Source organism: Saimiri boliviensis, chromosome 15, assembly GCF_048565385.1.
Source record: "Saimiri boliviensis isolate mSaiBol1 chromosome 15, mSaiBol1.pri, whole genome shotgun sequence".
Taxonomy (NCBI): Eukaryota; Metazoa; Chordata; class Mammalia; order Primates; family Cebidae; genus Saimiri; species Saimiri boliviensis.
Window position 1 is genome coordinate 28372848 of NC_133463.1, and position 15539 is coordinate 28388386.

Genomic DNA, 15539 nt, shown 5'->3' on the forward strand with positions numbered 1-15539 from the left:
TACCTGATCTCAGTTTAAACCCTTTTATGGAAATTGATTTTTTTTTCCTCTGCCCTTACTAGTATGTCTTGCCCCCTATGTTTGTCCTTTAAATTGTCCAGGAAAAGCAAAATTTTCTGGGAGTAGGAAAAAAGCTTCAGGTAATGAAACAATATCATTCTGAAATTCATCTTGTTCTTTAATTGTGTGTTTTTTCAGAGATTATGGGTTCTGCTTCCACTGTGTTTGTGTTCCAGTTCTTCCTCTTACTGCATGTCAGTTCATGTATTTCTTTAACCAAGTATGTGTCCTTAATGCATGTAAAGATGGTCAAACTACAATATACTTCCACTGTGCTGAGGCTTCAGTATTTGAGATGGACTCTTAGTTGTGCAGGTTCCCTTTTATTATTAACTTAAAAACTGAACTTTACTAAATAGAACTAGCCCAAAACACACTAAAGCCATTTCCAGATCCGTTATTCCTTTGTACACATTTGTTCACGTACAGTAAAACTTATAATGTATGCATATTTTTAAATTATTCTGTTTACTGAGTTACCTTATAAACTCTGAGAAGTGTAAATCAGATTTGTTACTACAACAATGCATTGATTTTGGAATTAGTAAACCAGCCTAGGGCGATGATAATACAACTACTTTGTGTTTTAAGTATTGTAGAAAGATGGCAAGTGACATTTCTTTCATATATATATATATATATATATATATATATATATATAAAATTTATGTAGATTTACCACAAGCTCTACTGATCCATAAGCATAATTCTGAAGTGATTTTCCTTCCTTTTCATAAAGATATCCAGGAAACTGGATTTTAATGAAGTTTTTGTCAAAATAATACTCATATTAATTTAGGAAGTTCAGCTTTTTCTTATATCGTTATTAGTTCAAAAAACTTTTAATTTAGATTAGCATTTTAAAAGGATGATAGTAAACTGTGATATTACAGGGTCATTTAAATCACTGTGAGTCTCTTTATCTTGTTTGTGAATCTTTTTATTACTAAGGCTTTGAGCAGTTCCAGTACTGTTTTTCAAGAGATTGAAAAGGCCATCTCTGTCACATTTTCCTTCCAAAAGCATTTTCATGCCTGTGGGAGGCTTGATAGCTAGTGAAACACCAAGTGTTAAATACATGTTATTAGGGCTTAATCAAAGCCAGAAGTTTATGTCTATTAAATCATACCCACTGTCTAAAAAGTGGAAATTTTTGCCAGCCAAGCCCACTTTTTTTTTTTGGTCTATATGACACCATAATGCAGAACTACTTAGAACCCTACCAATATTCTGTTCTATTAACAAAATGAGAAGAGTCTCTGACCACCAATGCTAAGTGTGAGTATTATTTTCTGTTGGACACTGTCTGACAGATTTTAAGACCAGGGAGAAAACTGTCTACTGGAGATATTTTTCTAAAGTTCGTATGTAATCACTTCACCATATATGCTCAAAATGACTTAGCATTTCTTGTCACAGAAGTTTGCAGCAGCACACATAAGGCCCACAGAGACCTGGCTTTGTCCTCTTTTTCCTGCTTCATCTTCTATTCATCTTCCTGCATGGATTCTTCTCAACTCCCAGCAGTCTGCTAGATACCTCTTAAGATGCCAGGCATTTGTGTGCCATATATGTTTCTACTCGAACTGTTTTCCTTCTGTATCCTAGTTCCCATTTTATCATCTTACTCATCCTTCAGTGAGTTAGCTGTGCATGGGCCTGTCTTGCCAGCTAGATTGCAATCTCTTTGTGAGAGGTACAGTGTTTTACTCATCTCCAAACCTACTGGGCTTAGTCCATAGAAAAATCTCAATAAATATGTCAGTGAGTCCTTTGAAGTTCTCCAACAGCCCACCTGAAGACACGGCTATATATATATCTGATGCAGAAGTCAGATTTCCTGTCAACTCCACCTTATACAGCCACAAAACTGAAAACAGATATTTTTAAAATATAATGAGCTTAAGCACTAAGGCTATGCTCTCTTTCCTCAGGCAGTTTCAGGATTTCACTCACAACCTATTCTTATTTAGAGTAATGCCTTACAAGGTTGTTGAATTGCTTTTCTGGTTCCCAATAGATGAACCTACTTGCTGTAGAGATAGGAAGAGTATATATGTTCAGTGATGGCCATGCAGAAGAGCTGACAGAAAAGCCAAAAAGAAGTGAGAAATTTAATATGTAACACAGATTATTAATAAATATTAATAATAACTTATCAAGGAAAGGCTGTTTTAGGTTCTATGTCCTCTGCTTAGAAGGCAGTATATTCTGTAGAACACTTTATAAAAGATTTTCTGTTCAAAACAATTGAGACAGTGCTCACTTTAGCAGCAATGTATACTAATAATGGAAAGATACAGTAAAGATTAGCATGGCCCCTGCACAAGGCTTACGTGCAAATCTGTGAAGCATTCTATATATTTCTACCCAAATGAAAAGGAAACGGAAAACTAATTCTCACAAAATGACAAAACAGGGTTCTATAACACCCCCGAAAGACCACATTAGCTCTCTAGCAATGGATCTAAACCAAGATAAAATATTTTAAATACCTTTTTATAAAAAATGCGGAAAATTGATTGCTAAACTACTAAAGGAGATACAAGAGAGAGGTGAAAAACAACATAAAGAAGTTTGAAAAACTATTCAGGATGTGAATGAAATTTTTTCTAAAGTGATAGATATTTTAAAGAAAAACCAATCAGAACTTCCAGAGTTGAAAGACACATTCAAAGAATTACAGAATTCAGTGGAAAGTTTTAACAATAGGCTTTCTTCTACAGAGTGGAAGAAAGAATTTCAGAGCTCGAAGACAAGGCTTTCAAATTAACCCAAACAAAAATAAAGAAAAAAAGAGTTCAAAGAAATGAACAAAGTCTCCAAGAAATATGGGATTATATTGGCCAAACCTAAGAATCACTGGTGTTCCTGAGGGAGAAGAGAGAGCAAAAAGTTTGGGAAGCTTATTTGAGGGGATAATTGAAGAACACTTCCCTGGCCTTACTAGAGATACAAATATTCAAATACAAGAAGTTCAGAGAACTCCTAGGAATGATATGATCCAGCAATTCCACTGCTGGGTATGTATCCAAAAGAAAAGAAATCAGTATATCAAAGAGATAACTGCACTCCTGTGTTTGTTGCAGCCCTATTTCTAATAGCTAAGATTTAGAAGCAGCTTAAGTGCCCATCAAAATATGAGTAGATAAAGAAAATGTAGTACATATACACAATGGAATACTATTCAGTCATAATAAACAATGAGATCCAGTCGTTTGCAACAATGTAGGTGGAACTGGAGATCACTATGTTAAGTGAAATTAAACCGGGCACAGAAAGACAAACATCACATGTTCTTATTTATCTGTAGGATCTAAAAACTGAAACAATTGAACTCATGGACACAGAGAGTGGAAGAATGGTTACCAGAGGCTGGGAAGGGTAGTTGGGTGTTGGGGGTGAGGCAGGCAGGGTAGGCAGTAAGTAGGGACAGTTAATGAGTACAAAAAAAAAAAAAAGAAGGCTGAGGCAGATGGATCACTTGAGGTCAGGAGTTTGAGACCAGCCTGGCCAATATGGTGAAACCCTGTCTCTACTAAAAAATATAAAAATTAGCCAGGTGTGACGGCACATGCTCATAGTCCCAGCTACTTGGAAGGCTGAGGCACAAGAATTGCTTGAACCCAGGAGGCAGAGGTTGCAGTGAACTGAGATCACACCACTGCACTCCAGCCTGGGTGACAGAGTCTCTGACAGAGCAAGACTGTCAAAAGAGAAACAAAGAATGAATGAATGAATAAGACCTACTATTTGATAGCACAATAGGGTTACTATAGTTAATAATAACCTAATTGTACATTTTTAAATAACTTGAGGAGCATTATTGGATTGTAATTCAAAGGATAAATGCTTGAGGGAATGGATACCCCATTCTCCATGATGTGCTTATTTTACATTGCATGCCACTATCAAAAGGTTTCAGATACCCCATATGTACCTACTATGCACCCACAAAAATAAATGGTTGATTTAAAAAAATAGCTTTTAAGAGATTCATTGCAAAAAGGACATCACCAGGGCATATAGTTATCAAGCTATCCAAAGTGAACATGGAGGAAAGAATACTAAGAGTAATGAGAAAAGCATTAAGTAACCTGTAAGGGAAAACCTATCAGACTAACAGAATTCTCAGCACAAACCTTGCAAGCCAGAAGGGAGTAGGGTCTGATCTTTAACCTCCTTAAACAGAATAACTGTTAGCCAAGAATTTTGTATTCAGCAAAACTGTTTCATAAATGAAGGAGAAATAAATTCTTTTTCAGACAAGCAAATGCTGAGAGAATTTGTAACTACCAGACCATCCCTACAAGAAATGCTAAAAGGAGTTCTAAATCGTAAAACAAAAGGTAGATATGTACCAGAATAGAACCTCTTGAAAGCATAAAACTCACAGGGCCTGTACAACAATAACGCAATTAAGAAAACAGAGTATCTGGAAAACAACCAACATGATGACTGGAATGGTACCTCACATTTCAATATTAATGTTGAATGGTCTATATGCTGTATTTAAAAGATACAGATTGGCAGAATGGATAAAAAATTGCAAACCACATATCTGCTGTCTTTAAGAGACTTACCTAACATGTAAGGGTTTGTATATGGACTCCAAGTAAAGGAGTGGAAAAAGATATTCCATGCAAATGGAAACTAAAAGTGAGCAGGAGTAGCTATTCTTAGATAAAACAGACTTTAAAGCAACAGTTAAAAAAAAAAAGGCAAAGAAGGGCATTGTATAATGATAAAAGGATCAATCCAACAAGAAGGTATTATAGTCCTAAATAAATATGAACCTAACTCTTGAGCTCTGAGACTCATAAAACAATTGCTCTTAAATCTAAGTAAAGACATATGTGCACATAGCAACAGTGGGAGACTTCCAACACTCCACTGACAGCACTAGACAGATCAAGGCAGAAAGTCAGCAAAGACAGGACTTACACTGCACTCTAGAACAAATGGACATAACAAATATTTACAAAACAGTCTACCCAAGAATTGGAGAATATACATTCTTCTCATCCAACCTGAAATATTCTCCAAGATAAACCATATGATAGGCCTAAAACAAGTCTCAATAAGTTTTTAAAAATCAAGTTTACTCATAGTTCTGCATGGCTGGGGAGGCCTAAGGAAACTTACAATCATGGCAGATGGCGAAGGTGTGGCAAACTTAGACCTTCTCACGTGGTGGCAGAAGAGAGCAGTGAGCAAAGGGGAAAGAGCCCCTTATAAAAACATCAGATCTGTTTTTGCATAGAGGAAACTGCCTCCATGATACAATTACCTCCCACCAAGTAATTTTATCTAGACACATGGAGATGACAAACCAAGATTATGGGGATTATATTTAAAGGTAAGATTTGGGTGGGGACAGAGCCAAACCATATCATTCTGCCCCTGGCCCCTCCCAAATCTCATGTCCTCACATTTTAAAACACAGTCATGCCTTTTCAACAGTCCCCAAAAGTGTTAACTCATTCTAGCATTAACCCAAAAGTCCAAGTCCAAAGTCTCATCTGAGACAAGGCAAGTCCCTTCTACCTAAGGAGCCTGTAAAATCAAAAGCAAGTTAATTCTGAGATCCAGTGGGGGAACAGGCATTGGGTAAACGCTTCTGTTCCAAACAGGAGAAATTGGCCAAAACAAAGGGGCTACAGGCTCCCTGCAAATCTGAAACCCAGCAGGGTAGCCAATAAATTTTAAAGCTCCAAAATGATCTCCTTGACTCCATGTCTCACATCCGGGTCACACTGATTCAAGAGATGACCTCCCATGGTCTTGGGCAGCACTGCCCTATGGCTTTGCAGATTACAGGCCTCCTCTCAGCTGCTTTCACTGGCCAATGTTGAGTATCTGTGGCTTTTTCAGGTGCATGGTACAGTCTGCTGATGGATCTACCGTTCTTTGGTCTGGAGGAGAGTGGCCCACTTCTCACAGCTCCACTAGGCAGTGCTCCAGTGGGAACTCTATAGGGGTTCCAACCCCACATTTCCCTTCCACATTGCCCAAGCAGAGGTTCTCCATGAAGGCTCTGCACCTGCAGCAGACTTCTGCTTGGACATATAGGCATTTCCATTACATCCTCTGAAGTATAGGCGGAGATTCCCAAACCTCAATTCTTGACTTCTGTACACCCAGGTCCAACACCATGAAGAAGCCACCAAGGCTTGGGGTTTGCACCCTCTGAAGCCATGGCCCAAGCTGTGCTTTGGCCCCTTTTAGCCACAACTAGAGCTGAAATGGCTGGGATGCAGACTGCCATGTCTCAAGGCTGCACAGAGTAGCAGGGCCCCTGGGCCTGGCCCATGAAACTGTTTTTCCTCCTGGGCCTACAGGCCTGTGATGAAAGGGGCTCCTGGCAAGAACTCTGACATGCCCTGGAGACAATTTGACATGACCTGGAGACAATTTCTCCATTGTCTTGGCTCCTCATTAGTTATGCAGATTTCTGCTGCAGGCTTGATTTATTTCCCCTAGAAAATGAGTTTTTCTTTTCTATCACATCATCAGGCTGCAAATTTTCCAAACTTTTATGCTCTGCTTCCCTTTTAAACATAAGTTTCAATTTCAAACCATCTCTTTGTGAATGCATAAAACTGAATGCTTTTAAGAGCACCCATGTCATGTCTTGAACACTTTGCTGCTTAGAAATTTATTCCACCAGATACCCTATCATCTCTTTCAAGTTCAAAGTTTTGCAGATCTCTCTAGGGCAGGGGGAAATGCCACCAGTCCCTTTGCTAAAGCGTAGCAAGAGTGACCTTTGCTCCAGTTCCCAATAAGTTTCTCATGTTCATCTGAGACCACCACTTCAGCTTGGGCTTCACTGTCCATACCACTATCAGCATTTTAGCCAAAATCATTCAACAAGTCTCTAGGAAGTCCAAACTTTCCCACATATTCTTATCTTTTTCTGAGCCCTCTAAACTATTCCAACCTCTGCCCATTACCTAGTCCCAAAGTTGCTTCCACATTTTTAAGTATCTTTATAGCAGTGCTCTACTACCTCAGTACCAATTAACTGTGTTAGTACATTTTTACACTGCCATAAAGAAATACCCAAGACTGGGTAATTTATAAAGGAAAGAGTTTTATTGACTCACAGTTCCTTGTGGCGGGGAGGCCTCAGGAAATTTACAACAATGGTGGAAGGCAAAGATGAAGCAAGCTTGGACCTTATCACGTCGTGGCAGAAAAGACAGAGTCAGATTGAATAAGAAGAAAGAGCCCCTTATAAAACCATCAGAACTCACTTGTTATCACCAGAACAGCATGGGGAAACTGCCCCCATGATCTAATCACCTCCCACCAGGTCTCTCCCTAGATGGGATTCTGAGGATTACAATTCAAGATGAGATTTGGGTGGGGACACAACCAAACCATATCAGTAAAGTCTTAGGTTACAAAATCAGTGTGTAAAAGTCAGTAGCACTGTTATACACCAACAGTGACCAAGCTGAGAATCAAATCAAGAACTCTACCCCTCTTACAATAGCTGCAAAATAATAACAACAACAATAAAATACCTAGGAATGTACTTAACCAAGAAGGTAAAAGATCCCTACAGGAAGAACTACAAAACACTGTTGAAATAAATCATACATGACACAAATGGAAATACATCCCATGTTCATGGATTGGAAGAATCAATATCATGAAAAATACCTTACTGCCCAAAGTAGTCTACAGACTCACTACATTTCCTATCAAAATACTAACATCATTTTTTACTAAATTAGAAAAAAAAACTCTAAAAGTCATGTAGAACCAATAAAGAGCGTGTGTGTGTGTGTGTGTGTGTGTGTCTCAAAGTTTTATTGCTTAAAGGACTAAGATTTAGGTACTTTATTTACTTACATGAACACCTTATTCCTTAATAATGCTAGATAATAGTTCTCTAATATCATAGGCCTGTTTTTCACAAATTGTACATAATGAAAATATAAAAGTCTGTTAAAGGAAGAAAATTTTTCTTCTAAGTAGTTTCTTTCCCTGAATTCAATCTATTACTGCCACATAATATTTATAAACTTATTGGCAGTTTGCCCCTGGAATAGCTTAATTCAGAATTAAAGTAATGGTAACTGTTTACTTTATATGTTAGTTCTTCTAATTTTAGAGTAACCCACTCCTTTGCGCCATATATTCTTATTTGTATTTATCCATCTACCTTTATGTCATATTATTTGCAGTATAGTAGGATAGTTTCTTGGTATATGTACAGTCTAAATATTTTTGGAATATCTGGAGTAGGGACATGAAACTCATGCATAAAAATGAACTATGAAATAGTACATGATTTAGAATCAAATACTAAATTGTGTTGTTTAGATAATGAATGTTACATAAGAAATTTAGAAATGGGAAAGATTAACAGGCTGAAATAGAGACAATGTTGAAGAACACAGAAGTGGAATTGGATCCTATGTAGACATGGCATGTTTTTCTTGGGAAATGTGGTTGCGTGGTCTACACTGGGCTTTCAACTTGGCCATTACCGATGTCTACAGTTCAAAGTTTGGAGTTTCCCTGTTGTCTTATTCTTTATCCCCACACTGGTTTGAACACCACTGAGCGTATAACAGATGCATGGTTACTACTTGGATTAAAAATCAATGAAGAAAGTATATAATACTACATATTATATATAAATGGTATCTTTTATACCATATTAAAAGTTAGATTCTTTCGTGACATATGACTAAAAAATAACAGGGCTGATTATTAATATACACGCCAGAACTTCTTATGCACCAAAGTGAGTGGCATTCGCCTTCAAAGTCATCATCATGGAAGCCTGCATACTCTTCCCCATAACACTGTCATTTTTCAAAATATTTTTGGAACTACTTTTTTGAATTTCCTTCAGAGAGTCTGTGACTCATTCCTTTCAGTATCCTCAGAGTCTTCTTCAGCTAAGAGTGAATTTGGTTTTTGGAAGCAAAAGTCACGATAGGGCCAGGGATGGTGAGGAAAAGTGGATGATCCACTGAGAAGTGCTACTTTGGATGACTGTAAGTAATGAGTATTTTTCACAGCTTGACTCATAAAATAACCAAAGACAGTTATCTTCTTAAAACAAAAAGTAAGTTGCAAGTTTTGTCATTTTAAAACCAAGCCTAAACTGGGTGCAATGGCACATCCCAGCAACTGAGGAGGCCAAGGCAGAAGGATCTCTTGAGCCCAGAAGTTTGAGGCCATCCTGGACAACATAGTGGGACCCTGTCTCAAAAAAGAAGAAGCAGAAGAAGAAACCCAAAAACCTGGATTACTCTTACATAACTGTCCTACTCCAGAATTGATCATGGCTTCCTGCTTTTGGGGCCCCACCAGGCCTAATCAGCCTTACTTCCTGCCCCTACCACAGTCATCTTCTTTATTAAGCATTTGGTAAAATAGAGAATAGAATGGTTAATTTAACCTTGATACAGTTTTGTCATGTTCTTGGGTGATCTCTGCAAGTATTCATGATTATTGTAGCACTCAGTAGCTGGCAAAGATATAAGAAGTCAGAGTGAACATACCTGGAACATATTCTGAAAATCTGTTTGTTGGCAGTGACGGATTTCTTTGTACCTTTTAAAAAATTCTGTCAGCTTATTGTTCTCATTTGCTCTTTTCTAAAAACAGGATTGGATTGTTTCATTGCAGTTTACTTGAGGTTCTCGCAAGATATGGCCTCTGGGTTCTTCAAGGAGGAAACTCCTGTTGTAATTTTTTAACCATACTTCAAAGATGATGTAAATAATGTACTAAATATTCATGTTAAAACTCATTAGACATTAATAAGACATTAATGAGACACCACTTTCACTGTATTAATATCTTTCTTTGTTTCTATATCTAGTTGAAAAATCTAAGTTTAGAAGAACTACAGATGCGGTTAAAAGCACTGGACCCTATGATGGAACGTGAGATAGAAGAACTTCGTCAGAGATACACTGCAAAGAGGCAGCCCATTCTGGATGCAATGGATGCCAAGAAAAGAAGGCAGCAAAACTTTTGAGTTTAGTTTCCTCGCTGTTTTTAACTATTCTGGAGACCAAGAAACCACTAAGAATTGAAGGAATATTATTTGGATATTTTTAATCCTAAGATTTTGCCCTACAGTTAGGCAGAGTTCAAAAACTGACCATGGTACATGCCCAAGTAAATTCCCAAAAGGCAGAATTGATGGTTTTATCTGCTGTGCATTCACTGTCACGTGAGGAGAACAACAGAAACGTATTCTCTTGTTCTGTCAGTTGCATACCAGCAATAAAACTGTGTTATGAAATGGAGGCTGCGTTTAGAGACCTTGAAAATCCAAAGCGATTGTTTAATTGTACAGCACCGAAGGGCTTTATGTTACAGTATTCTTTATTCCTGTCTAGTAGGCTATTTATTGTATCCCCTTAGGTAAACTTATTTATTTATGCTATTTTGCTTTATTTTTTAAGGACAAGATCAGGATAGCTTTGGTGAAGGTAGGGTCATATTAATATGATGATGATGTGATGTGCAACCAAATTGTACTTCCTGCAGGGAGCTATGGGGTACATTCCTTGATTTCCAGGATAGTTTGCCAGTAGGAAAGCAATAATGGCAATAGTTCTCAAATGGGCTAGGTCTTTTTTATATCAAAGCAATAATTCCATTTTTACCTTTTGAAATTTTAATTTTTTGATTTTTGATGTTTGGTACAAATAGAACTATATATATTTAGGTAAAATAGATCTATAGTGTTTAAAACCAAAGAAATCAATGAAACCCTTGCACAAAAAAGTGTGATAAATATTTTTAAATAAAAACTTAATACAAATGTAATTTGTTAATAATGTTTTATGTGTAGATCTAATAGCTGAACTGATTCAAACTGTAATAAGCTCATCAATTTCATTTCTATGAAAATGTGCTCTATTGTCACAGGATGTTTCTGTTGATTTTATTCATTTCCTGGGAATTGGTAAACATGTGCCTAATGATAACCCAATAGCAAAAACATTTGTACTGAATGGTACAAGCCTTGGGGACTGAAAAAAAAAAAAAAAAAACAAGATTAAAACCATTAAAAAGAAACTCATTTTTACAGTGAATGAACATTTGTATGATTGCATTGGGACCAGTCATTTCCTAAGCTACATATGGCCATCTTGCCAGTGTTTATTCTTTTGTGTGTTTAATTATTATGTGTAAATCATAAAGACAAATAAATTTCACTGTGCCACCAGCACATTTCATTTCTGTATCTTTTTTAAAACTCATGACCTGGACTCTCTGCATTTGTCAAGCAAGGGAGGTATATTAGTTAGGACAGGCTAGATTATGCAGTGCTGACAACCCTCACCCTTCAGCAGCTTCACATAATACAGGTTATTCCTCACTCTTGCTCCAGACCCAACCCATGTTGGCAGGGCGCCCTGCTCTTGTCATTCACACCCAGGGACCCACTGACAGGGCCTCAACCATCTGAGACATCTGTGGTCACCGCAATAAGGAGAAGGGGAGCTGGAGAGTTTCACACTAGTCCCAGCCAGCAGTGACACATGTCAGGTTGGCTACAACCCAGTATTCAGAATTAGTCACATGGCCACTCCTAATTAACTTCGAGGGAGTCAGGAAGAGAAGCGTCACCATATAGCTGGAGGGGAGAGAAAGGAAAAGCTGATGAGTTCACTGATGTCTGTCACAGAAGGTATACTGTCTGTGGAAACCTTCCATTCCTTTTAAAATGGTATTTGTACCCTAGGTAATGCCTTGAAGTATCATTTGTCTCTACTTTGTGGAGTCCTTACAAATAATAAATTGGATAATTGGATAAAAATTACAAGATTATAAAGAGGGATAAGTATGAAACATATAAATAAATTAAAAATGAAGACTGAATTTCCAATATATGCCTCAGCGAAGCTATGCTGGAGTCTATTGAGGACAGTTGTGTGAGTTGATCAACTTCTTTTCCTAATTGTTTTTCTTTTTACTAACCTGTTTGATACCTTGCCTGACTTGATGGAATCAAATGACTGATTTGCTGTCATCCAGGCAAAACCACCTACATGACATGGACAAGAAACGTATGAAGATGATTTCCCTTCAGTTTGCTAAATAAGAAACTGTATGCAAATTAATTCAATGAGGCCTGTTAACCACTCTTAATTCAATCTCAGCAAGAGTCCTCCTTTTAATATGTCAAGTGTTCTAATGACATTGTAATTTTTCTGCAGTTACACTTTATACACTATCTATCTATTTAAGTATATGTACACAAATACACACATATATTTAAGAGAATTAAGAGCAATGGACATTGTTTTTAGAGCCCTAGGAAAACTCCAAAACATTTTAGGATGATATACTTTAAAATTTTTCCTATCTTTTTACTCTTTTCCCCTACCAGTCAAAAAAGGGAATTTAAGATAAGTTTCGAAGAACCGAAAGTCATGAAAGAAATCTTCAAGTCTAGCTGAGTGCGGTGGCTCATGTCTGTAATCCCAGCATTTGGGGGGGCTAAGGTCAGTGGATCACTTGGGGTCAGGAGTTCAAGTGAAGGAGTTCAAGGCTGAGGCCAGTGGATCACTTGGGGTCAGGAGTTCAAGCCTGGCCAACATGGCGAAACCCTGTCTCTACTAAAAATACAAAAATTAGCCCAGCATGGTAGCAGGTACCTGTAATCCCAGCTGCTTGGGAGGCTGAGGCAGGAGAGTCACTTGAATCCAGAAGGCAGAGGTTACAGTGAGCCAAGATCACACCACTGCACTCCAGCCCAGGTGACAGAATATGACTCTCAAAAAAAAAAAAGAAAAAAAGAAAAACAAATCTTCAAGCCTAGTTAAGCCCTGATTAATCATGATGCTTAGGAAAGAGAGTTTTCTAGTTATTTTAATGAGTTTAAGAAGAAATCTCTTATTTTAACCCTGGTTGCTGGGAACTTTCCAAAAATAGGTACGTGTACTTTTCTGCACACCCCCATCCTTTAATAAATTACAGTCTCATGAATGTAACTGAAGCTAGTGAGTCAGGGTTTCATCTTGCTGAAAAGCTAGCATCATTGTATATATTGTCCTGCAGATGAGAAAGTTTTTTCTTTGGTGTAATGAACTTAGATGACTCATTTCTACAGGCTTACAATACACTTAGCTTATTTTAGCAGAAATAGTTTTATGTTCAAAGTATGAGCTAATTTGGCAAATACAAATTGGAGATGAAAGTGTATTCAAATGGATTTCTAAATAAGAACACCTGTTATTTGGGGTGCTTACTATATGTCAGACACTTTGATAAACAACCTTAAATACATTACTTGCCTGCTGTTACATTTTTCATCTGCTTCTTTACTGAATCACTCCCCAGTGTTCAAAATCACACTCTACTCACTGAAGGATATGTAGTTCTTTAACAGAAATTATATAATACATTAATAAGATGTCTAACTTAGTCACAGGAAATCTTTTCAAATTACTGATTAGCATTCAAAAGGATTGCTATTTTCATTTTGTATCCTGTATGTTAAAGATTAATGATTAAAATAAATCCTGAAAATACTAATGACATTCTAAGTAGAATATCATTTAAGAAAAATAATTGGAGTTATATTGCATTACTAAACAGTTATTAGGCATAGGCATTTAATTAGATATTTCATCAAAATGCTATTTTAGAGTACCAGGTATTCTTTTTTTGTTTGTTTTTCTCGACTAGGAGCCTAGAATCAAAGAGAACTATTTTTCTTTGCTGTCTGGGCAACATGGTGAGACCTGTACCCAAAAAGTTTTACAGATCCTGGTTGGAAAGTCGGATGTCACTGAGTGGTGACTTTCCCTCCAGGGAGTCAGTCAGTTTTGCCCTGTTCCATACAAACGACCTTCAACCTCAGCCAACTACTTTCTACTTTTAGGGTCCCAGAAAGACGCCAAGAGGGAAAGCAGAGGACCAGCTCATTTCTTCCACCAACGTTGGAAAAACAACTACAACTTCATGCTCTTCTCACACTGGACCACGTCATTAGCCAGACCCCTTCGTACCACTTTCTTCACTTGATGAAGCTACCTAAATAAAAATTAGGATTTTTTTTTTCATTGCTTTTCTGCTCACAGAATTTTGCCAAGCTGAGAATGAACTCTGTCTCCTGGCATTCAAGACCTGCAAGAGCCCTCAACTGACGTTTACGACCTTATCTCCCATTATTGTTTTATTTGAGCCCTTTCTGCCAACAAACTGAACTGCTTCCAAACTCCATAAATTATTTTATGTATGGGTTATAAAGTTCCTGAAGGCAGATAGTTGGTGTTTCATCCATCTTGTTTCCCCACAATGCATGCCAGTATATTAGATACAATTTGGTATTAAAGTTTCACTGAACACAGCTCAAAAAACAAAATTCATTAATCATACAGGCTGTCTTTCTCCTTGGCATCCACATACTCACCATAACAACAATAATAACCATTTTTTGAGCATCTACTAAGACATGAAGTTTAGATACACCATCTCAAACCTCCACAACAAGATGCATATTCCTTTCAGTGAAAAAGAGAGGACTGAAAAGAGAGTTGGAGAGATTAAGTGAGGTCACATAGCTAGTTAATGCCAGTAGCAGCCCTAAACTCCCATCTGTGTCTAAAATCTTTGCATTTCCACTAGACCACGTAGCCTAATAAACAGGAGGTCTCGCTTTAGAATGTTAGACAGGGTTGCTGAGCCTGCTTGCTGATGGCTTTTCAGTTACAACTTAGGACAAGACCACTGTTGACCTCTTTCACATTTCAATGGAGTCTACATTTTCGGAAATGACATCCCTCCAACACGTAGCAAAAAGATGCAGTGTGCATGTGTTCAAGCTTCCAAGATGAGCTGTATAAGAAGATGTTTTTATTATTTTAGGATGTATGTGGAGCTCTTGTGCCTTGCAATCTATGTTTTGTTGTAAATGATAATGTATTCTCTCCCTTATCAGTCTTTCTTTGATAATGATTACTTTGGAGAGAACATTAATCAGCATGGTGGAAGAACCCAGAAATGATCTGGGTTCAAATCACAGTTCTTCTTTTGCACCATTGTTATCCTGGGCAAAAATGACTATTTAATCATTCTGTGTTTCAATATCTTCATCTGCAATAATGCAGCAATTGAGAAGATCAAATGTTCTAGGACCTAGCAAAGTTCTTGACATATGATGCAAATATTAACTTAAAAAATGAACTTTTAACCCTTTTCAGTTTAGTGCCATGTTTTTGCAAGAATGAAGAAAAGGGCTCTGTTCCTTGATGAGCAAGCTGATTGTTACTTCCAAAGTGAATTAGAGTCACCTAGAACCCAGTTAGGCCTATCTCTTACAGGCCTGATCTACTCTCTGGTGGTGATTTGCACTGAGGAAAATCTATCATGCTCAATTTTTAAAAGTATTTTCTTTATACACAGAGCAAAGAAAGTTATATGTCTTAGTCCATTTTGTGTTGCTATAATGGAGTACTTGAGACTGGGTAATTGATTGAATA

General features: G+C 37.3%; 1 protein-coding gene and 1 non-coding gene across 3 annotated transcripts in view; both read left to right on the top strand.

Annotated features, from left to right (window-relative positions):
• The window catches only part of STK3 (serine/threonine kinase 3), a 352673-nt gene extending 341395 nt beyond the window's left edge, over nucleotides 1-11278 (top strand). For both annotated transcript variants that reach the window (XM_039464621.2, XM_074386819.1), the window contains one exon: nucleotides 9914-11278. In XM_039464621.2, coding sequence (XP_039320555.1) covers nucleotides 9914-10072 — 159 coding nt within the window. In that variant the 3' untranslated portion in view covers nucleotides 10073-11278. The remainder of the gene's footprint in view (nucleotides 1-9913) is intronic.
• LOC120362402 (U6 spliceosomal RNA) lies at nucleotides 2319-2426 on the top strand. Its single transcript, XR_005578315.1, has one exon. It is a non-coding gene; the product is annotated as a U6 spliceosomal RNA (small nuclear RNA).
• Nucleotides 11279-15539: the final 4261 nt, after the last annotated feature.